Source organism: Quercus suber, unplaced genomic scaffold (genome assembly GCF_002906115.3).
Source record: "Quercus suber isolate HL8 unplaced genomic scaffold, Cork oak 2.0 scaffold_554, whole genome shotgun sequence".
Lineage (NCBI taxonomy): Eukaryota > Viridiplantae > Streptophyta > Magnoliopsida > Fagales > Fagaceae > Quercus > Quercus suber.
The window spans coordinates 178,872-203,861 of record NW_027070002.1 but is presented as its reverse complement, the minus strand read 5'-3'; the positions used below and the strand labels follow the sequence as shown (position 1 = coordinate 203,861).

The following is a 24,990-nucleotide window of genomic DNA, read 5'->3' as shown; positions in this document are numbered from 1 at the left end:
AATTTTGCCTTCAAAATTTATGGTTGTAATTATATTTTAATTGTTGGTGATTTTGTTTAGAAATAGTTGTATACTTTGTATGGAATATTATGTTTTAAATATTCCATAAAATATGAGAATTGCTAACATATTTTTCGTGTCAAGTAAATGTGTAACAAAATTTTTTAATAGTTTATAAGAAAGTTTTTTTTTTTTTTTTTTTTTGGTCAGTTGTTGTTGTTGTTGTTGTTGTTTTTTTTTTTTTTTTTTTTTTTAAATTCAGGTAATAATTTGCATGAACAAGATAGAAAAGTGTTAAAGAAGAAAATTAAATACAGAGCTTTTTATTATAATTAATTAATTAAGTGATCATGATGATTGGTTAATTAGTTTATTGTCTATTCTAATTAGAAGTGTGTGAAGCTCATCACTGAGGGTGTATGCAGGTGATTCTTTTTTGGTGCCTGGTGCAACCGCCGCTACTTTACTTATGCTTGGGGTTCTCCATGCCCGTAGGCTTTATGATGACAAGAAGGTATACATTGGTTATAGATGTGTCGTTGCAACTTCCTAACTCGTAACTTGTAGTTTCATGTAAGGAGGGGTGAATGACATCTATTTGCTTTTATAGCTGTAGTTATGTGCTCCTCATGGATGGGCCAATTAGAATTATGTACGACACCAAAATAATTACATTTCAGGCAGGCACCACTCCTGACTAGTTTTGTTCATAACTGGAACAAATTATTATTTGAAAGCTCCAAAAATTAGAGCGCAAAGTTGGGAAGCTATTATCCTCTAAGTTTTAGTTCCTCTTTGATAATGTCAGTATAAGTGCTCATTGGTTCAGAGCCACCTAAGAAATATAGAAGAACTTTTGCCATATGGAGAGTTGTAATTTTCCAAAAGGGTATTCTTGTAGTGTTGATTTTAATGGGGCCATAAGCAATGAATATTTTAGGGTTAGGTGTACTTCTAAAAGTTTTAGAATGGGGTACTAATTTTGATTTGGAAATGTGGTGAATGTACGCATTTTTATCTATCTTAGAAGCAAATAGACTACACAGTAACATTAGGTTTCATTCTATCCTGATTAGTCACCAAAAGGACAAAAAATAAATGTTTTGGAATCTTAGAAAAATTAATTAATTATCTTAATTTAATGTTTATTTATTCTCTCGCTCTGTAGGAACCAAATTCCAAATAGAATAAAAGTAAAATGTTAAGAAGTTATGTTTGAGAGACAGAGAAGCACAAACACTTGCCAATGACTAGATAACTGCATGGAGTGTGTGTGTGTGTGTGTGTGTGTTTGCGCGCGCGCACGTGTGTGCGCATTTTGTATTATATTTGCCCTACTATCAATTTTTTTGGTTGTCATTCATTTGTTTAATCTACTTTCCCCCCTTGGTGATAGGTTGAAGAGGCACGAGAAAAAGGAATTGAATTTGAGTTCCAACCTGATGTAAAAGTAATATCTCTATAATCTTGCCCATGTATTCTTGTTTTGTGATTCTTTTGCATATTTTGTAGCCAATGTGTTTCAGCTACACAGATGTTGTACTCTTCATGTCTAACTTTGATATTTTTTTCTTTTTACTTGCCAACATTAGGCGTCATTTTTGAGATTGCTACCACTGCGCTCTATCTCTAGATGTTGGGGTTTCTTGACAGGCGTGGTGAGTAATTTCCTATTTTGTAAGCTGAAAAACTTAGTTATGATGCTCCTGTACCGTTTCAAGTTAAAGTTATTCCCTGAATTTTTAACTTTCTCTTCCATATTGGATATTCTTTTTCTCTTTTAATGCATGTTGTGGAGAAAATCATTGGAGTACTGTCTTCAAACTAATTATACTTCATGGTGTTTGATAATTCACAAATATGTTTCAAGGATTTGTCTATGATAACTTTAGGGAAATTATTTAGGATGTGTTACATTCAAGTATGGTTTCTTCTGTAAAATGCTCTCGCCTATTGAGGGAAATTTTGATAATTATATTTGGAGACGGATCTACATATACTATTTGATCAGAAGGAACACCACTATAGCCTTAATACTTTTAAGATGCCATTTCCTGCAATTCATTAGTTTTGAGAATCAAGGATCTTCTGTTTGAAGCTATTGGTTATCTTTGATTCTTGGAATACTTATGCATCAGATACTTGGCTTTGTCATTCTTTGAAGTTTGTTTTTGGTAAATTCTTTTGACTATCTGGCAGCAGAATTAAACTGTAATATGACAAAATCAGAGTATTTCATTTGTTAGATTAAAGAAGGGTCTTCTGTTCAATTTGTTCACAATTCAGAACATGGTGTACTTTTTTTCAATAAAACTTTTATTACCTATATAAAAGAAAAAGATTTCTACCCTTCACCCATGATAGCTATCTGATATCCACTAGTTTTTCCTGCTAAAGTGGTTGGCAATAAATTCTTATTCCTATTTATGGTTAAATCACTGTTTTCATGTAGCTATTTCTGACGATTTTACAATTGGTCTAAAAAAAAAAAAAAAAAGGGAGGACCATCATTGAATGACCCCTGGACAAGGGGGCAACTGATGGGATAGCAAAATTGACCATCTCTGGTTCGTCCATTGGGATCGTCCATGGGCATCAATTAGCTAAATAACCACAGACCGTCTAGACGAAAGAGTCGTCCATGTGCAAAGTGCATGGACGACCACACAATATCAGTCTATGTACAAAGAGTCGTCCATAGGCAAAGCACACGGACGACCACATAACACTTAGCAAATCCTGGAGCGGTTAATCAACCTGTGTTTATCGCCACCAATTTCTCTTAAGTATATAATTTCCACTAACGGTTGCAACTTCTATAACCGTTGAGGAAGTTATTTCCGAAATTCTTGATTTCCACGAATCTTGGAGAAGTTACTAAACCAAATAACCGCACCAAGGTTCTCTATATAAGGACCAGTCTGAATCAAATAAAGGTAAGAACATTCTGATATTTTACTCCTAAAAAGTTGGAACTCCATTTTTGTGAGAAACTAACTTAGCCATTGAAGGGTGTTAGGCCGGTCCACCCCGGTCTCCTTTGATAGCGTGTTCATTCTTGCAAGCTTTCGCTACAACCTTCAGCCCATCAAAGCTGACGCATTCAGCTTCCTGATTCTGTTCAACATCAATAATAATAATTGTTTATTATTAAGATAATAATAATAAGGTCCACAGTACAGGCAGTAGCACTCACACGTGAGACCCATCCATTGCCCTTAACAAAACCCATCGGGAGAATGAGACGCACTAGCTGGGTCTCCACCTGCCCACGCGTCTCTTTCATTGTCATAATCATACTACCCATTCCCGGATCAGCATCAGGTGCAATACCTCAATTTCCTTCACAATTTTTTTAACTTTTTTCACTTTTTAACTTTAACTTTTTTACTCTATTTTAAAATATTTTATTTAATGGCTGAGATTGAAAGTTACTTTTTCAACTTTCAATCTCAGCCTTTGATAGGGTACCTAGATATTGCACCTAATGCGAATCCCCCATTCCCATACCCATCCACACGGCAGACCTGTCACCAAGAAAAGGACAAGATTAAAGAAAATTTTGAGACAGTGGAACCCACGTCCATGTGAATCTTTGAAAAGTTGGTGGCTTTCAATTGGATAGATTTAGATGAGTCATGAATTTCTTGATTGTTCTTTGAGGATAAGCTCAACACCTCACACCTGTATGCTACAGATTTCAACTTCATTAGGCATTTTCATTTCGTCATTGTCATATACACGTCACGACAAGAGATAGTGCCAAAGCAAATATATAATAGTAAATAATAAGTCGAGAAGATTTCGTTATATATATATATTTTTTTAAAGAGATTTCGTGATATTCTTGATATGTTACTATCTCGTGATTAAGACCACTCATCCAACGTACCAATAATGGTTTATGGCAAACATAAATGACATTTACCTTCATCTCACAATGCCATCAATCAAGTTCATTGTTGATTTTCTTTTTCTCTACAATCACTGCCTACTTCTCTTTTTCTTTTGCAAGGTCTTAAAAATACATCCACACCAACCATTTGAGTCCTTTGGCTTAATCCATTCTACTATGAGATTAATTAAAATTACTTCGAACCCATTTGATACTAATCAAAATATTCTTATTAAAACTAATTATTAATTTATGAATTAATTTAATGTAAATTTTTAGTAGTTTCTAAAAAAAATGATTGTTACATTTCAATATATTTTCATAATTTTTTTTTTTTGATAAGAACATAATTTATTGTAAGAGTGTAAACATTAATAAATTCATTGCATGAAAAAAAAATTAATATATATATATATATATACACTGGGTTAACAAGTTACTTTTTTTCTTTAATACGATAGAGCAAGAAAAAAAATTTAAAAATTGCGTACTCAACCAAATGATATGTCTATAAATTTTTCGAAGAGTCAACAAAAATTAGAAAGATAAAAATAGATTATATTAAACTTATTAGGGAATCTAATATGTGTCTATAGTATTTATTTCTAAATTACATGTATGCAATTATGATTTATATAGGGGTTGGAAGGTAGTGGTGTATCTTACATAATATTAAAGTGAAACTAGCAGAGTTGAACCACTTATATGACAACGACAACCAAAACAAAAAAGGAAAGAAGAAATGAAAAGTAAACCAATTTGAATAGAAACCTCGATGATAACACCAATTTTTTCTTTTGTCTTCATAAACCTTTTTATAAACTATAATTTAACCAGCTTTAAAGTTGTTAAACAATAATTTAAAATATATCGTATTTTTTTGGAGTATAAAAGCTACCATTTTGAATGCTAAATTAATAAATCAAATTCATCCAAAATCACTTTTAAAAAAAATTATTTATAAGAAAGAAGTGTCGAAGTTTTTAGCAAGACTATTTAATTCCCTCTTCGTTAGACCCCTAAAACTCTATAGATCAATAGTGTGATGCATGAAAATTGAGAATTCTAAATTTACTATATGTCCTCTAAGTTCATTAAACACATACTCAAGTGCCTTCGAATGAAAAAAAAAAAAAAAAAAAAATTTAAGAAGGTTAAAATTTCTCTCCAAATTAATTTGTAGAAAAATTCTTCAAACTCTCACTAAAAATTAATATAACTATATATTTTAAAAACCTAACTACTAGATTGCATGTATTTTATGTTTTTAACATGTATTTCAAATTTTGTTCAAATCAAGTGCTAAATTACTATTCGATCGATAAATGTATTTTTTACACATAATTTAAAATTACAAAAACTTAAATATTTAATATTTAATTAATGATATAATTATTGATTACTAATCTATTTGAAATTTTACTAGTATAGGAGATATAATAAAAAAAATACAATCTAATAATAAATTTGTCAAAATTTAAATTCAATAAAAAAATAAAAATATATTAAATAAAAACTTTGTCTATTTGAGAGTCAAAATAACCTATACTCTTTTTTTTTTTTTTTTTATATATAACTTTTTTTTCTTTCTTTACGACAAATCATTTCTCGAGACATTGTTATCAGATAAAAAAAATTCCAGAGAAATTGTATGTTATTATCACTTTTGGACCCTACCAATACCCCAAAACCACTCTTGCTTTCCCAAAACCACTTACACTTTTTCTTTCTCCCTTCTCCCTTATAAATAAAGTACACTCTCTGCTCCCAAACCCTCATTCACAAAACAGAACCTACCAACACCGAAATATCGGACCAAGCTAATCGATTTCTTGGAGGAAAAAAATCCAGATAACGATTAAAAAAAAAAAAAAAGATGAGCTATTTGAACCGGGTTTGGATGGCGGCGAGCGTGGCAGTGGTGCAAAGCCACTCAGACCAGGGGCATAAGTGGAAAACCGGCCTCAAATCCCTTCAACACGGGAAACGAAAATTCTTCTACGGCACAGGTAGCGACGCGGCGCACCTCCGGCCACTTTCAGGGATGATCGGATCGGACTTCCCCGGAGTTTTTGGGAATCATGACGGAAACCACGAAAGGCCTGACGAGTCTCTCAGGCGAGTCATGTACTTGAACTGCTGGGGCCAAGGCTGAGAGAGAGGTCGCCGGAGAAGGAATTTTTGGGGCTGAAATTGAACCCAAAACTCGGGAGGTGGTAGTTGACTCGGCGTCGGGTAAAAAAAATGAGCTAGGAGAATCGGGCGAGTTGAAATCGCGTTGAAGAGATGATTGGAAAATGGATGTAGTCAACTACTAATCACTTGAATTGTATAAAATCAAAGTAACAGTTCTAATTAATCTGTAAATTTTCGCTATCAGAGCACTTTAGAATTTTTTTTTTCTTTTCAAGAACGAAGTGATGTCCACTGTTGTACCACATCGTTGGAATCTCTTGATGGTACTATGGTGGATTAATCGAGCCAAAATTGTAATTTACTGTTGTCTTTTGATCTTAATCTCAACCTTTAAGGTTACATTTTTTTTTTTACTTTTTTTATTATTAGAAACGAATTAGATAAAAAGGCGAAGGCATCCCAATGATTCAAGACAAAGCCCCATTAAGATGAACCCCGCATAGTGACATAGTTCATTACCAGAGACTTCCACCACGAAAAGATGTTGTTGGGAGGAGAAGTATAGTAGGCAAAATCGACATCTTAAGAGGCACTAGCCTTCGCGAAAGCGTCATCTCATCTACTCACGTCTCTAAGACTAAATCTCTAGATGGGAATCTAATGAAACTAGCAACCTCCAAACATCAAGGAGAGGAGCAACGGACCTCTCTAATGCAATCTGACATGTTTTGTTACCGAAATATTCCCGAGAAACCGAAACCGAAACCGAAACAGGTCCGGAAGGTATTCATAACATTGCTAAAAATGTCACATCGAATTAAAGAGGTCCTGTTGCTACTCATGTTGTATAAGAAAATATAAATATATATTACTTTTTATTTTTTTAAGAAACCTCGTAACACTTTTGATACGGTATTTAAATAAGCAAATCTCAAATAATAAAAATTATTTGGTTATCACATTATAATTACTTTTTTAGAATATTAAAACATATATATGTAGTTAAATAATAAAAAATAATAATCAAATAAATAAATAAATATATATATATATATATATATAAAAGTTTGAAACTTTCAAACTCTCTTATCTGCTTTTTGAGTTTTGTCCTTTCCAAAACTTTGTCACGTGGGTGGGATCAGCAAACTAAAGGCAAACTAAAGATGAAACAAAGCAAAAACCTGAAGCAAAGCAAAAGCTAAAGTCAAAAATGAAAGAAGAGGCAGAGAGTCTAAGTGCTCGATTGGCCGGCATATTTACGTTTGACGTCTGTGTTTTTTTAGTTTTTTTTTAACGCGTTTTTAGCTCTTTTTTACTGTAGCATCATTGTAATAGTTGACTTTGCAGCACAAATTTCACTGTTTACGAACTCACAAATTTCACTTTTCAGCAATTTTTTCATTAAAAATGGGTCATACGATGTTATTCACATATTTAAAAATTATTTTGCTACAGTGTTTTTCAGTTTTCAATTTAAGTTTTCAGCTGTATCCAAACGGACCCTTAGACGAAGCAAAGAAGAAGAAAAAGGGGCAATCTCTGCGATGGCTGGGTTTGTTCTTTTAGGTGATCGATGCTAGGTGGCGACAAGCTGTGTTGATGAGTTTGTTGGTTTAGGGATTTCTTTTTTTCTTTTTCTTCTTCTAAAAACTGTTACTTGTAGAAATTTAGGGTCTATTTGGTTTAGAAGAGTTTTAAGTGATATGATAAAAAACTCATAACTGAGTTATCAAAACACATGGGACCCACACAAATTTTTTTGTTTGGCTTGATTTTCACATTGTGTTTCTATCACTCAAAACTCACAAATTTTAAGTTAGGGTGATGGAAACAGGAAACAAGAAATGTGTGTTTTCAAAAACTGAGATAGGAAACTCAATGGAATTGCTGTAAATATTCGGACTCTGTGGGACCTAGAGCTTCTATGTTGTCCCATCAGTTCAGAGTTGTTTGATATTACCATTGCAAACAACCACAACACCACCACAACAAACCCAACCGCCACAGCACCACCATAACAAACCCAGCGCCGATCCACACCACTGAAACACCAAAATCAACCCGCTGTGACCCTACCGCCGATCCACGCCGCCAATTCAAGCCATGTCATGACCTATAACTCGATCTCCACCATAACCCAACCCCAACCGATTCAAGCCACGTCGTGACTCATAACCCGATCTCCACCATAACCCAACCCTAACCAATTCAAGCCACGCTGTGACCCATAACCTGATCTCCACCGTAACCCAACCCCAAAAACCCAATCTTAAACCTGATCTCCACCGTGAAACCTAGCCAACACCCAAATGACCACCACCGAAACTCACCATCACCAATCCAAACCTAGCAACCACTGAAACAACCCACCACTTTAAACCCAATAGCCACCGATTCAAACCAACCAAAAATAGCTGAGAAAGAAACAGAGGAGAGAGGAAAAAAAAATCAAATACAGATTGAAGAGGGGAGAGTCAGAGAAAGCTGAGAAAAACAGAAAAGAGTGGGAAAAAAAATCAAATATAGAGTGAAGAGCGAAGAGACAGAGAAAGAGAGATAGACAAAAAAATTTGATAGAAAAGAGGGAGAGTCAGAGAAATGAAAGGTGAGAGGATGCATGGGAGAAGTAAAGGAGGAAGATTTTTTTTTTTTTTTTTTAATGAGACGCGGGTAGCAACAATAGCAACACTAGGTAGTGTCAGTGGGTGGGGTCCACAGTTTTGGAGAAGAGTTATAAGTCCAAATAGATGTTTTGCAATTTTTGAATGAATGTGAGGTTTAAGTAGGGAGTTATGAGTTTTGGGTTTAAATTATGAGTTTTGAAAACTAAGACACCTCTAAATCAAATGGGCCCTTATATTTCGGCCAAAATTGACTGGAATTGGCCGGAATGACTAGAATGACCCAAAACTGGCCGGAATTGGACCTGAGGTGGAACGGGTGGTATTATTGTTCCAGATTGCATCTTGGTATGAGCTACTCCATCGGAACAGAACGAATTTAATAACATTGATTTTTAGAAGGGGAATCTATAAAACCAGTGACAATAGCAAAATTTAAAAATAAAACTTGAATATATGGATATTATAAAAATAAAAATAAAATAAAATTTGAATATATCAATATCATAAAATAAATGCAAATATATAAAGTTTTAAGAGTTTTCATATTTTGAAAATTGTTGTATGATAGTTTTATTATCAATGATATTATTACATATTTTTCAAGGTACACAACCAAGCAATTATTAAACTATTGATCTCTCATTCAATCACTAACACCTTACTTAAATAAGTAACAAACTAACAATATAAACAAAATGCAATCATCATTTTTTATGATATGTTCCAAACAATTTTTATATATTTTTTTAAAAAAATAATTAGGATTAAATCGATACAATGCTCCACTAATTTTTTATTCAAGTCAATACAAATTTGCGTAGAAGATGAATCTTGCAATATAAGGGATTTCCTTATAAGAAATTTGTTCATAGTACTAGTAAAAGAATAAAGGGTAAACTAGAAGTTCATTCAATATTTTAAACTTAGGCATTTAGCCGTTACATTAATCATGTTCAATAAAGTATTCAGGTATTACTTTAGTGCATTTTCATGTACAAAATGTATTACATAAATTCAAAAAATTCATCTAAAGACTAAAGCAAGCACTAACAAACTAACTATTTAAAAATGTGCATTTTTCAGAGAATATATATATATATATATATATAGCAATTTAAAAAATATGTCTTTTAAAAACACAATTAAACATTTGATTTGGGCTTATTTGTATTTGTTTGGGCAACTTTATAGAAAATTTATGTCCACAACATTTTTCACAATAATTCTTAAAATAAAAATTATTATTAGTTCTAATTTGAACCTACTACTAAAATTATTTTTTTGTCTACTAGTAACAGTCATTAACAACTTGTCATTTTGAATTTATTCGTAAAAGTATTGTGAAAATGTTTTTAACATATAGCATTTCTCACATTTTTTTGGGTTCAATCTTCAATGGACCAAAATTTTGGAGAGATCAAATTTATTTTTAATGGGCTAAAATTTTTATTTAGGGTGTTCAAGTTTTTTTTTTTTTTAAGAGTGGTCAACAACCCATTTAACTTAAAATTTAATTTTTCTTAAAGATATAAAAAATAAAAAAAAGTTTCAAGTTAGGGTGGTCGTGTGACCAATGACCACCCTAATTAAGAAGTAAATTCACCCCTTCCTACAACCTACAATCATCAAGGAGAGGAGCAACAGGACCGTCATCAAAGAGAGGAGCAAAAAGACCATTACGACTTTAGAGCTAGAAATAACATATAAAACTTATTTAGCATCTAAGTCAATTTCAACTAAATCAAGATTAAGGTTCTGACAAAGTAAAAGGCCATCTCCGAGGCCCCATAATTAGGGCTTTCCAAAGATGGATTGGATTTGGGTTCAACCCATAACTGACTCGACCTGATCCAATGGAGCAAAAATAAATTTGCTTCCAACCACCACAAACCACGATTCGAGTCGGTTTCAGACAAAACAGGCAAAGTAGCAGCGGTGGGTGTGTTACTGGATATCAACGACTTTTTGGCTAATTTCGACAGATTTCAATGAGATCTTGCCAGATCTTGACAGATCTAAGGTTGAGAGAGAGGGAGGATGGGGGTTAAGGGGATGGTAGTTTCCAATGAGCTTAGATTGTGTTGATTCGGTTTCCATTAAGTTTCAAAATATCAAAACTGCCACTCGACCTGCACCCCCTAGTTTCTGATGCTGAAAATCCATCGATGACCGTTGTTGAGGTACAATTTTTCTCACATGCCACATGTCCTAATTTGCCCACTCACCAAAAATACTAATACAAGCCCTATAAATTATTTTGGGCCCCCAAAAAATATTTCTTATATTATTACCAAAATTGGGCCACACAAATATTTCTTATATAATTACCAAAATTGGGACACAAAATTATATTATCTCTATAAAAGCCCAAACTCATTTATCTTGATGGTGAAACCCAAAAAGCCCAACATACCCATTACAAAGCTTGTTGCTACAAGGCACCTATTACAAAGTCCGTTGCTACATGGCACCTATTACAAAGCTCATTGCTACATGGCAAACATTACAAAGCTCGTTGCTACATGTCACTTATTACAAAGTCCATTGCTACACGACACATATTACAAAGCTCATTGCTACACAGTACCCATTATGAAGCCTATTGCTACACGGTACCCATTATGCTACACGACACCCCATTACGAAGTTTGTTGTTACACGACACCCATTACAAAGCCTATTGCTACACGGCACCCATAACCAGACCTTAGAAGCTTCTGGAGTCACTACTAAACAACTCATTAACTTACTAAAAATATTTATTATTTGGTTCATGAACCAAGCACTTGAACCCTAATGGGAAAACTTAGGAAAATGTGGATTGGAGGGCACCAAGGAGATATCTAGTAGAGTTTCCAACAAAGGGCTCCAAGATTGAAACTTGGCTTAAGTGACATAGTCTTCTCTAGGAACTCCAATACTAGTAGCAAATAGCCAAGACCACTAGCCGTAATATTTTATTTGTTGCAATAGACTAGTCCCCTCCTGGCATTTTTATTTTCCCCAAATTTTCATTACCCGCTATTACAAAAATTCCTCTTTCTCTTTCGTATTCTCTCAATCCAATGTTTTTCACAAAATCAAAATCTGAGTTTGCCAAGGAAAGAAGAAGAAACCAAAGCAAGAAAACAAAGAAAGGCAAAGCAATGGAGGCACTGAGATTATGGAGCCTAACAACGTCACAGCCATTGAGGCACCTCTTTCACCTTGCAACCTCTACCACCACCACCAACTCCTCTGCTAGGCTTGTTCTCAGGTGCTCCTTTGCCACTACTAGCACGACCGAAGAACACAACCATTTATCTTCATCTTCATCTTGTTCTTCGTCTTCTTCCTCTTCTACTTCAGATAGAGATGTCATTCACACCATTCACTTAAAGAAGGTAATCAAATCAAATTCTCTCTCTCTTTGTTTCACAAAATCCTTTTCTTCTTCATCTTCTTCTCCATCTTCTTCCTCTTCCATTGATTTATTTTGATTTTAGGTTACCTAATTGTCGATTCAATGGCACACACACTCACTCACTAATTGCAATTTATTTTGTAATTTAAGGTTTCAAATCATCAATAGTTTGATAAATTTAGGTTTATTAGGGTAGTTGATTGTAATTCAATGGCACAACTCACTCATTAGCATTTTTTTTTTTTTGGGTAATTTAGGGTTTCAATTCATCATCAGTGTTTTGATTGATTTATTAGTTGATTGTTAATTCAGTGGCACACACCCACTATAGCAATTTATTTTGTAATTTAGGGTTTCAATTCATCATCATTATTTTGATTGATTTAGGGTTTATTTATGTTTGTTGATTGTCAATTCATAACAATTTATTTTGTAATTTAGCTTAATTGATTGTCAATTCAATAGCACACTCATAGCTATTTATTTTTATTTTGTGCTTTAGGGTTTCAATTCCAAATGTTTATTGAATGATATAGGATTGGTTTCAATTCTAATTGATTTTTCATTGTTTTTTGAGCAGGTCTTAGGTTTTCTATTTGATTTTCCTATCATGGCGATTGGTCATGGTATTATCTCAATCCACCTCTGCCTCTTTCTCCTTCTTATTCTCTTTCAACTTTTCCAATTTATTCAATACATCAAGTCATGCTTTATGTCACCCCTGAGCAACGTATGTAAGTGCTTGTGCATTCTCTTTTACTGCACATTCTCTTTTACTGCACATCCTACCCACTATTCATATTGGTAGCTAAGGTGCTGATTTTTGCCAATATGCTCATGCAAGCATTACTTAATAAGATACTTTATATTGCATACCTATTTATTTATTGCAAATTGCAAACTAAGCCAAACGGAAATTTGTTTTGATAAGGAAACCTACTGATTATCCAAAGTTTGCCAATCACTGATCATCCAAAGTTTGCCAATAACATTTAAGGCTCTCTCTCTCTCATTACTTATCTTACTGAAAAAATCTAATACTCGCCAATGACACCCTTAGCTGACACAGATTTGCTACTGAAACAGTTGACCTCCCAGCACAAGAAAGAGAAAGGGTTACCTTTGTTAAGAGCACCACTAAAAGAAGGAGGTTCATCCTTACTTAACCCCTCCATCCTCTTTCCCCCTTCTTGCTGTGTTGGCCATTGGAGATGCTGCCTCTTAAATTTCTTGTTTTCGCATACTAAAAATTTGTGTGATGATTATAGAATGAGTTTCTTACAAATTTTTATTGTTGTTGGCGTGGCAATCAATCAAGTGGTTTTTGATTAAGGCATGGATAACACTTTTTTGGAGGCTAAAGAAGTGATTTGTATTTAAAGCATGAATAGTCTTTTCTTTTTCTTTTTTTGGGAGGTTGAACTAGTTGTATATTGATGGTTTGAGATAATGAATTTATGTGGTTGTATATAAATTCAACAAGTTGTATATATATAGTATGGATGAAGTATTATACATTTTGCATCTTTTGTAGATTTTTTTGATTTTGTGAAAATGTGATTATATTGTTAATAGGTTAAATATGATATGTTTAGTAGGGAAAAAAAAAACAGATTAAAAAATAAAATTAAAAAAAAAAAAAAGATAATTTATTGCAACAAAAATTACTGTTGTGGTAACCTATCACAGCAAAATGTTTTGTTGTAATAAGTTTCCAAAGTTAGTTTAGCGCAACAAAAATTACTATTGTTATAACTTATCACAATAAGTTTCCAAAGGTAGTTTATTGCAACAAAAAAACTGTTAAGGTAACTTATCGCAACAAAAATGTTGTTGCAAAAAATTATAGCAACAATATTTTTTGTTGCATAAAAATAATAATTAAAATATTTTATTGCAACAAATTTATTGTAACAAAACGCTATTGCAACGAAATTTTTGTTGTGATAACTTATTGCCACAAAGGTTATTACAACAGTTAGCAACGAAAGCTGAGTGTTGAGTCAAGTTTTGGTGCATTTGGGAAGCATTAGAATGAGCCATTAAGTGGCGGATGCAATTTGGCTGAATTGCGGAATCCGGAAAGCTAGTGAAAACGAGACTCCAAGAAGTCTGTTGGTAGCAGGAGCTTGGAGGGCTCAAGTACATGGGATAGACTAGGCTTGGAGGTTCTTTTGTTATTCGTATACTCCAACTTTATTCACTAGTGGATCGATTTCGACTTGGAGGGTCGCGGAGAGGTTTTTCACCGAGTTCTTCGGTTTCCTCTTCGATAACACATCTTGGTGTTATCTTGTGTTTGCATATCTTTTTACTACTCTTTAAGCTTTCATTTTATTGCTCATTGTGGTCGAATATTGCTTAGAGTAGTGTTACCGGTTTATTGCACATATTTACTCTTGTTCCACACTTTGTTTAGTTAGAGTAAAAACAATCTAGTCGTAATTTTAAAATTAGGGTTTGAACAAGCTTTAGTGTTTTCACACTAATTTAAGCTTTCAACATCCAAGTCAATAATTAACATTCTTAATTATAAGATGGTTTTTAGTTGGTGGGGAGGGGCAAGGACACAACTCATGGGCCGATAACCTTCTTTAATTTGGAGGCCCTAGGCAACAAGTTTTTCTCATCTTGCATCTTGCAGCATTTGGATTCTGGTCCCCCTCCATTTGCTACAGCAACAGCCATCAGCATGAGACACAAAAGGAAAATCTTCAGGAAAGTCTTGCCAATAGACATAGTTTTTGTTTGTATGTAATGTGCTTTTGCTGAATGTTTGTATGAAATGAGTTGCATGCTAGACTTTGTTAATATATTTATAGCCAAAAGCATAGGGTACAATGACATCTTTGCCCGAATTTTGTGAATAGAACAAGGAGTATTTACTTGCATAATTTTTTTTTTGGTAGAAAGACGATTCCATAAAAACCAAGGAGAAACAAAGTCATTACAGATTCTAGTAAAAAATCTGCCATTACAATCCTCATCCAAAACATTCCTAATATCCTCAGGAGGACTGTCAAAACAAACAAAATTTAAAGTCTGCACAGTCCCTAATCTAGCTAGTCTGTCTGCGCAACGATTAGCTTAACAGTAGCAATGCCTCACTTGAACTTGTTGGAACCACCCCAGCAGCTGCCTGCAATCATCCAAGATAGGAGAGAGTATGGAATTCTCATAGCTTGAGTTCTGAAAAATATCAACAATTGCTTTAGCATCAAGCTCAACAATGAGGGAAGGAATGTTGAGATTATTGCATAAAGAAAGACCATCTCTAAGGCCTCCATAGCTTCGCCACAAAACTAGTGCTTGTCCCAATTCTCCTCGCAAAACCAGCAATCCAATTACCGTGATCATCCCTAAGCAAACCCCCACAACCTGCCAACCCTGGATTTCCCTCAGCAGCCTCGTCTGTGTTAAGTTTTACCCACCCATGAGGTGTTTTCTCCCAATGCACCATCTTGATAACATGGCATGTCAGCCCCCTTGGAGTTTCAACACAAAACACATATTCCATTACTTGATTTAAAACAACAGACGCCAAGTTTGGATTTTGATTTTTCCTATTAAAGACAACACCATTCTTATTCTTCCATATGTTCCAAATGGCAAAAGAAAATATAACTTTTCAAGGAGGTTTCCCAGCAAGGTAATCAGTGTTCATCCTACCATTCATATCTAACCAGTCATGCAAATTTGCCATCCAGAAGCCGTGATTACTCAGCTGCACACCAATTTGTCTTCACACCGATTGAGCCCAAGGGCAGTCCCTGAGAGCATGTAAAATAGTTTCATCTTCCCTTCTACAAATGGGACAAACCACATCTTCCGTCACACCTCTCCTAGCAAGGCATTCCTTCACCCCAATGCTATTGTGAGCGCATTGCCATATGAAAGTTTTAATGCGTGGCAGAGTTAGGGCTTTCCATAGCCATCTTGCTATAAAAGGAGATATTGTATCAGCCCCCATTGCAACTTTGTAAGCACTCTTGAGCTCAAAACAACCCTTTGGGTTCTCAGCCCAAGCAAGTTTATCACCGCCTCTACTAGTAAGGGAGAATGACCCAAAGCTTGTCAGCAAAAAAGAAAACCCAAAGCGCATTTGTAGGACCTACCCACTTGTCTTGCTGAAAATGGAAAATTCTTAACATACAGCTGGTATTTGCATAACATTTAACCAAAAAAATGTTTTTGTATGACCTACTCACTTGTCCTACAAAAAAAAATTGAAAATTCTTATCATTCTTAACTCATCTTCGTGTCAAAGTTAAACATTTAGTAACTTGGACAGTTGCATGTTTTTTACACGGTAAATTTCAAAAAGATTTTACCATTGAAATAAATACCACAATCAAATATTTATTGCTTTCTTTTCTCTGAAAGGAAAAAAAAAAAAATGCTTTCCACCTTTGTTTACATCTAGGTAATAACATGTTTTTCTTTATCTCTCTTATTCCTTACAATTTTTTCAAAAAATTTATTTATAATTCAATAGTTACAATGATACAAGACTTTTAGCCTCTCTTATTCATTACATAAGATGAGTTTACATTTGGCCAGGGACAAAACCAAGATTCGTACATGGGGGGCCAAAGCTTAAAACCAAAAAAAAAATTATGAAAATAAAAACTAACATCTATTTCATATTCAACAAAATACTACATACAAAATAAGTATTTCTTAAACATTTCATATTATAAAACACATCTGTAGGGACTAGGGCCCAAAATTGTATATTGGGCCTTAGGCTTTGTCCGAGGAAGTTGACTAGTCCGAGAACCAATAAACGGTAGTGAAAATGTCAAGTTTAGAGTCCCATGAGTGAGATGCAAACAGAGAGAATGTGAAAGTTAGTTTGAGGAGGCTCACCTCCTCGGATGAGCAAAGCACAGATCAAATGCATGTCCTATCATTCAAATTGACCTTCTTAGATGTTCTGCTGACAGAGATGCGTATTGTGAACACACAAGAGGGATGGAAGCTCAGAAATATTTAAGGAAAAGCTACTGTCACCGTATTAAATGTTCTGTAGCTAACTTTTTGGCCGCATTTATATGGAGAAGACCCCTAAATAATGCTACCTTGGCTATCCCAACTCACAGAGAGTTAGAGAGGGTATCTGATGGGATAAGCACTCAAGTAGTGGCTTAGATGATCAACAAATGGAGGGCCAAGATCATGAAGAGAGAGATATATAATGTAAGAGACCCCTGAAGGGAAAGGGATTAGGAAATTAAGAAAGAAACATTGTAGCAATCCAAAATCAGACTTGTAACCATACTTAAAAGCATTATATAAGAACTAGTCTCCTCGAACATTGTCGAAGGCTTTTTTCTTCAGTTTAAATTTGGTTATTTTCACTTTTTTGTCATCAAGCCTACCTAACTTGTTGTTTGATTAACTAAAACCCAGTTTTCTAACTAATTCTCTAAAAGTTCATTGTTTTAGGCTTTTTGGGCCTAAATCCATTCATATCTTGGGCTAGGAATTCAAATTTGGTCCTTACAACATCAATAAAGTAAAACATACAAAATAAGTGTTTCTTATTTTGTGTGCGATTTTTGTTTAGTACATACTTTTTTTTTTTGGTAGTTAAAGGGGCATGAATTTTATTTATTCATTTCTTTTCTTGTAGGTCAATATCTAAATATTTTAGAGGAGGAGAGACAAATATATATATATATATATATATATATATATGTGGGCAAATCTTAATTTTTTTGTACACAAGTTTCTTTTTTTTTTTGGGGGGGGGGGGGGGAGGGGCCTGCCCTAGTGTAGGTCCGTCCCTGCATTTGGCGTAATTCTACAAGAGTTACATATATTTTAGATTTTTGAGTTCTATGACATCTAAATCTAATGGTTAAAAAAACACTACTATCCACGTCATCAATTAAGTTTTATTATTGATCATGTCAACTAACCTAATAAATTACAATTTATATTCATTTTCTATTAAAAAAAAAATCTTATATTAATTTTTTTTATCTCTCTCTCATCCTCTTACGTTTTTTTTTTTTTTTTTTCCTTCTGTCCATGTGGAAGCCAGATTTATCTTCTTCTTTTTCTTTTAAATATTGGCCTGATCCTAGCAAATTTTTCTTCATTCCCTCTTTCATGCATTTCCGGCATCTCATATGACTTAGTGCAGCAAATTATGGTGTATAATTTCCAATAGCAGTACAATGCCTAACATCATCAAGAACTATTGACTGGTCCTTCAAAAACAATATACTTCAATTCCATGCTTTGGTTTTAACTTCCATTATCTTAGAAGTCAAACAATACTTGCTATTTGAAACTGTCTTTTCATTTTTTTTCTTATGCACCACGTCCTGGACATTCTCAATTCTGGAATCAGTACCTATGTCTTCAAGTATAATAATCTCTGGGCTTATAATAAATAAAATGTAGACCATTAGTCAATTCAGTTTCTAAATTTTATTCTTGGGTTTGTTTTTAGTTTTTAAGATGTAATAGGTTAATTTAGTTAAAACTTTGTAGAGAATAATGTGAATGTTCTTACTAGTGTGACATCAGGGGCGGAGCTAAGAATTTTTGTTTGGGGGGTCAAGTTGTGATGCTAATATATTTATCAAGAGAACCCCCTCCCCCCCCCCCCCAACACACACACACACACACACACGCTTTTTTACTATATACACACACATATATATACACTTTTTTATTTGATAAGTTATATATATACACACACCCAACCAACAAAAAAAAAAAAAAGAGCTTAGTATTTTCAATTAAAATTTTTTTTGATGACAATCTTTCATAAAATAAAATTCATTTTTTCTATTTTCATAGTAAAATTTTTAAAAAGTTTCATTTTAAATACAAATTATCAAATTTTATACTAAAGTAAGTAAAAAACCTTTCAATTGAACTAATGAAATTTTCAAAAACATGAATGATCCAAAACTTGGAGAAATAAGTTAAGCTTCAAACATATTTAAAGTTACCTTGCTCTAACCCATTATTTGGCAAATAAAGACACATTTCATGTGTAGTTTTAGTGACAAAATATTTTTAATGAGTCAATGACTTGTTAATCATCATATAACGGGTTGAAAAAGATAAATTCAAACATGTTTGATACTAAACTTTATCAAATATTTAACAGATTTAATAGCATATTTTACAATAAAAAATAGAATTGCAAAAAATAAAGTTATATCTCATTACTATTAGACTAATTTTTTTTTTAGAGCATTATTGCACTAATTCAAATATTTGGGGGGCAACTCTTATTTTTGTATACTAAATTTTTAAAACATTAAAATAATTGTATATATATTTTAAAAAATTTCAAAATTTTGGGGGCCATGGCCCCCACCCTATACATACCTCCGGCCCTGTGTGACATGCTATATGGAATGATAATGAAAATATTTTTATTTGTGACATTGCATATTAGAAGATCGAGGTCTAGTATTGTCATGTGAAAATGCGCGCTATTATTGCACAACTATTGTAACAAATCAGGCTTGCTGCTATGAATCAATGTTGCGAGTCTTGTAAACACAAAAATCATTATAAATAAATAAAAACCCTAGCACTAATCGTTTTATTACGTACATGGACCACTGAATAGAAATCCTTCTTGCATTATTGCTGGTTGGGAGAAGTTTATTTTGTTACAAGAAGCAAAAAAATTCTAACAAACCAGAGATGAATGGTGTCTTTTTTTTATTATGGAAAAGGAGCTAGAAAAGTTAAATTATGAAAATGGTGCTTCAGGATAAAAGACATAGGGGGAGTGATTAACTGATTATAGGTGGTTGTTTCGTATTACAGAATAGCCATCGGTTTCAATAAGGGGGTCCAAGGATAAATTCTGATATGATTTTTCTGACACTATTGATGCCCTAACATGATTAATAGACTATGATAGAATTGCAATCATGGTAATTAATAAGCAATAGTTATTTGTTAGAATAGGATTATATGTTGCTTATTTTCAATATAATTAATATATATATATATATATATATAACGCTGAGGATGGTTAGTTTTCTTGCTTAAGGGTTCTAACCTCAGATTTTGTTTCCTTGATCAAAGAATCAAAAATTTGGAAAGCACTTCTCATCAAGACAATGAGGAAGGACCCTCATTTCAAAACCCTTTTGATGATGAAGTTGAAGAAACAGTTAACCCCACTGTAGATATGGTTCAAGGACAAGATCTAGTTCAAGAGCAATCCAGTGACAAGTTCTTAGTAACCATCAGTAGGATTAATTTTCAGAAATGGCATTTGAAAGTCAGGATTGTCATCAGCAAAGATTTTGAATTCGAGGTCATAGCCTTAATGGATTCAGGTGCTGATCTCAACTACATTCAAGAAGGAATTATTCCCTCTAAATACTTTAGAAAGACCAGAGAAAGGTTAACTTCTGCAAGTGGAGGAAAAATGCAGATTGAATTCAAAATTCCAAAAGCCCATGTGTGCCAAGAGAACACATGTTTCAAAACTACATTTGTCCTAGTCAAGAATATAAAAGATAGAGTAATTTTAGGAAATCCCTTTATGTGTCTATTGTATCCTTTCACTACGGATAGTGAAGGAATCACTACCCATCCTTTTGGTCAGCCAGTTAAGTTTAAGTTTCTTAGAAGCCCTGAACCTAGAGAAATCAGCAGTCTTCAGAAAGTCTTCGTCTCCAAGACCCTTAACCTTATCAGTTCCAAGATACTTTCTTTTATAGCTCTAAATGGTCACAACCAAGCCAAGAACCTTGATCCATCTGAACTCATCAGTCCTCTCAAAGTTGTTGATCCTTTTAGTCCAATTCACTTCCAAAGACAATCACAATATCCCATCTCCCAGATTTATCATAAAAGTATTTGCTTCACAACATCACATGCATTTAATAGTAATACTTGCAAAAATATGCAAATTCATGCTACTTATCTTTGGCAAGAAAAGGAGCAAATAACTTATATTACTAAAATGTGGAGAAAATTGACTTCTTCGGCAAAGAAGAAGAACAAGGGGAAAGCACCTGCACAGGGCTATCCTCAAGACAAAAGGCTCCCAGCAGTAGGACAATCTTTTGTAATGCATGAAGGTGCATCCTCCACGGGAAACCAAAGAGGATCAACATCCCTTCAAGATTATGTCCCGGCAGAGGTGACATACTCTAGTTGTGACATGGTTGTTATTTTACAGGAAGTTTTATCAGACTCTTTACAATGGAAAAAAGGCACCTACAAAGACTTGCCATTTTCCATAAAATTTATCCTTGATAACCTTCAAGCAGCCTAGACCCTAGACAGAAATGGCCTTTTCCAAAAAACCCTCAAAGCACTAGAAATCTACCTAGTTAACCTTAAGGCAAGAAATGAAGCCATCACTAGTCAACTCTTTGGCAAAGAGGATATCCATTCAATGGATAAAACGACTATCATGGGCACTAATTATGCTAAGTTTAGCCTTAAAACTCAAATTATTTTAAGAAGTGCTATTACCAACTTGCCACTAGAAAAACAAACCAATATTCTTGGTAGTAAGGCTATGTTCGAATCATTTGACCGATGGTTTGAATTCTTTAAAATTTTGGTCACCACTCACTTCCCAGTATTTGGAGAATTAGATGATGATGTTGATACTACCTTAACACAGGCCACTTGGGAAGAATATTTTGGAAGCAATCACAGAGTATATGAAAAAAGGCATCCTTTCCCTGGTCTCATAGTCAATTACGAAGATGGGACAGATGAAGAAGATAGGGATTCAAGCTGGCTTTCACAGATGTTTGAATATGGTTTTGTTAGATTAATCAAACTAACTCACCATGTTCAAATCAGCCAGTTCCCACAAATCATACAATAGGTTGTCACCAAAATCAAGAGTCCTTTTGTGTCAATCAGATGCTGGAGTACTTTCCTACAATGGGATGGTAGCAATTGGATGACTGTCCTACCATCTAGACACCTAGTACTTATCAATGGTTTCACCCACCAAGGTCCTTGGTATGAAGGAAATTCTCATCTATCTCATAGAGAACCTCATGATCTTGCAAAATGTTGGAGAAACTACTTCAATAATGAAATCCTTACCATTGCCCAAGATTTATAGAGAAATTACCATTTTGTTGGGAATACCGGAAGAATTTCAATCTTTACAACCAAGCCTTACTCTACTGCAGTCATGGACCTCCAATGGGTCAACTACAGCAATGATCCAAGAAGATTCATCACTAGGGCACCAGACTATGAGTCCCTAAATTGGTATGGTGTCTTCAATCAATTCGCTATATTTCATGAACATGATTGCAACTATAATCCTCCTTAGGATCCCGATGATGGTGTTTTGTTGGAGTATTACTACACAGACTAGAAAATTCTCCCACAAAAAGAGTGAAGCCCTTTGGATGAATTGATCATCATTCACTAGTATAGAACGTCCCTCCTCCAGTTCAGAAAGCCATTGCTTACAATACAAGATCTCAGTCTAGCCTAGACTAGTCAAAACTGAGTCTAACCATACCGTCGGCTAGCTGTTAGACAAAGTCTAAGTCTGGATTCTGGGCCGGGTTTTGGATCTGTAGAGGATAATTCTCATTCTCTAGAGTCTAATTTGTGGGGAATGTGACCTTTGACCATTTCAGGGTTTTGGGAACCTGAATATTAGACCTAGTGTCGGTGGTCTGGATAAGGGTTGTTTCTCCCATCTTTCTCTTGTTAAGTGCTTGAACATTGAAGTTCATCTTCATGCACTTATAGTATACTCTGTAGATCAAGGCCAATTGCTGAACTCTTGGCAACATACAGGTTCCATGGGTCTTGATATTGAGGGTGAGGGTTTTCATGACATGTGGGTCATGAAGGCCAATTACAAAGTTGGTGAAACAATCAAAATGAACTGGTCCACAACTGAGACTGCTTTCAATGGTTCCTAAGAGGCTGTCATTAAACCTGATATGACGGGTGTCTCTAAGGGCCTTTAGGATTGAAGCATTTAAACCTTCTCTAATCAAGGGTTTAACTCCAACCTGGACTAAACCTATGTGGATGAAATTGTGTCCTTCTTTTTTGTGTGCTAACAAGGCTGATGCGGGTAACAAGTAGCACGTCTCGTACTCCTTGTTGATGCTGTAGACTTGCTCTATGGTTCTAACATGGTAGTCTGTCTTGAAGGCTTTCTTCAAGGTCCAAGAAGATTTGTAAATCTTGTTGGTGGGAACCTTAGGGATATTCCAATCTCCTAACTTTAGATCTAGATCTGATAACTTATAACTTTCAAAATTGAGAATTCCACTTTCTTGAGGAATCTTAGGGAGGGATGTTCCTGAAGACCTAATGCTGGTAGAAGAGTTACTTCTAAACAACCTATTCATTATTCTGGATTAAAAGCCTAGTTAAACAATCATAACCTAATTACCTTTAACCTCAAACTTCTAGATATATCCTTAGATCTGAAATAGAGTGTTCAACAAGACGATAGCCTAATCACGTGCAAACTACAACCTCTTATCGCCACAATCCTTTCTGTGCGCGCCCAATACCGAAACCCGTTGGGCTGGGCCTCACTTGGGCTCACAACTTATTTGTATGGTGGGCTTGGATTTCCTACTCTGGGTCGTTCTTCTTGCTAAGACTTAACGTCCTCTTTGTTCTTTCCTCGTGGGTCTGGGTCACCTTCTCTCTCTACTCACTCTCTGCATACATTCTTCTTACCGTCCATTCTCCAACGCCTCTCTTCTCAAAACTTCCGGTATTTATAGTCCATAGTTTAGTGGAGAGGTCATAATTACTTGCCAACGAGTGCAACCGGCAGTCCACTATTATCGATCGTAAGTGGGTGGTCAGGTAGGAGTGGGAAACTGTGAGGGTGGCGTTGGAACTTGGTTCCCACTTCTACGATAGTTCTCGGCAGCGGTGGCTCTCCGAGGCACGGCCGGGTAGGTACAGCACGGGGCTTCCCGAGAGTCAAATATCTGTCACTGCCTGGGTAGGTGTAGCCGAGAAACGATGAAGAGGCAAGGCTCGGGCTTACAGTATGCGTGGCCCGGGGGTGGGCTGCCGGGTATAAGGGGATTGGCCTCATGGGCCATATACCCAGGCCAGAGTCCAAGGCCCAATATAGGGTACGACGCGGGGGCCGTACAATAGCCCCCCCTTGATTTGCTCCCCATTCTCGGGGGTGAATCAAGGATCGCAGGGGGTAGATACTCGTCTGGGAAGTCGAAGGGTCGGTGCTCGGTCGTTGATGGGGGCATTAATGCATCTCAAAAGACGCGATTGGAGTTGACTGACGACCTGTCCGTCATTACTGTCTGACGGTTCGTGAATCGAGGCGTTACGCGTGTGGCAGTTGAGGCGACGGTCCGCGTGTTTTCCCCCCAGTGGATTATTTAATGCTTCTCATTTCACTCTCCATGCTTATAAATAGTCCCTCCAGTCTCTGGTTCTCACTTTTGCATTCCTCATTTTACAATATTTCACTCTGCCGAGCATCCCTCCTTCGTGGTTCTTCCCCTGGCCCAGAACACACTTCCTCCTTAGAGCCCTCAGTAAGTTCCTCTCCTTCTTCTCATTTTTCTGTTTAGCCAGTTCAGTCGATTCTTTGGTAATCGTAGCATTTCTTTTCTCAATTTTCTTTGAAAAACACTCGCTTTGAAAAATGAGTTATTCTCACCTCCTTTCCACCGAGCATGCTTTGGCTAGATTTAGGGAGGCCTATAACGTTCCTAACGACGTAGACATTGCCTATTGCAATATGGGTGATATTGACATCCAGAGGCGCCGTGGTGAAAACACGGTGTTCTTTCCCTTGATGGCCATTTTAGAGGGTGGGCTTAGGTTCCCGGTTGACCCTCTTATTCTTAGTACCCTTAGATTTTACGGCCTTTGTCCCGACCAACTCCCTCCCAACTTTTACCGGGTAGTGAGTTGTGTGAGTAGGTTGAACCAGTTGTACG

General features: G+C 35.2%; 1 protein-coding gene and 1 long non-coding RNA gene across 2 annotated transcripts; both read left to right on the top strand.

Moving 5' to 3' along the window:
* Positions 1-404: 404 nt before the first annotated feature.
* LOC136063669 (uncharacterized) lies at positions 405-2,447 on the top strand. Its single transcript, XR_010625290.1, has 3 exons — positions 405-514; positions 1,397-1,450; positions 1,593-2,447. It is a non-coding gene; the product is annotated as an uncharacterized LOC136063669 (long non-coding RNA).
* Positions 2,448-11,373: 8,926 nt separating this feature from the next.
* On the top strand, positions 11,374-13,593 carry LOC112004133 (lysine--tRNA ligase, chloroplastic/mitochondrial). Its single transcript, XM_024036351.2, has 3 exons — positions 11,374-12,038; positions 12,639-12,684; positions 13,145-13,593. The coding sequence occupies exons 1-3, from the start codon at positions 11,721-11,723 to the stop codon at positions 13,222-13,224; spliced, it is 444 nt and encodes a 147-aa protein (XP_023892119.2). The 5' UTR covers positions 11,374-11,720; the 3' UTR covers positions 13,225-13,593.
* Positions 13,594-24,990: the final 11,397 nt, after the last annotated feature.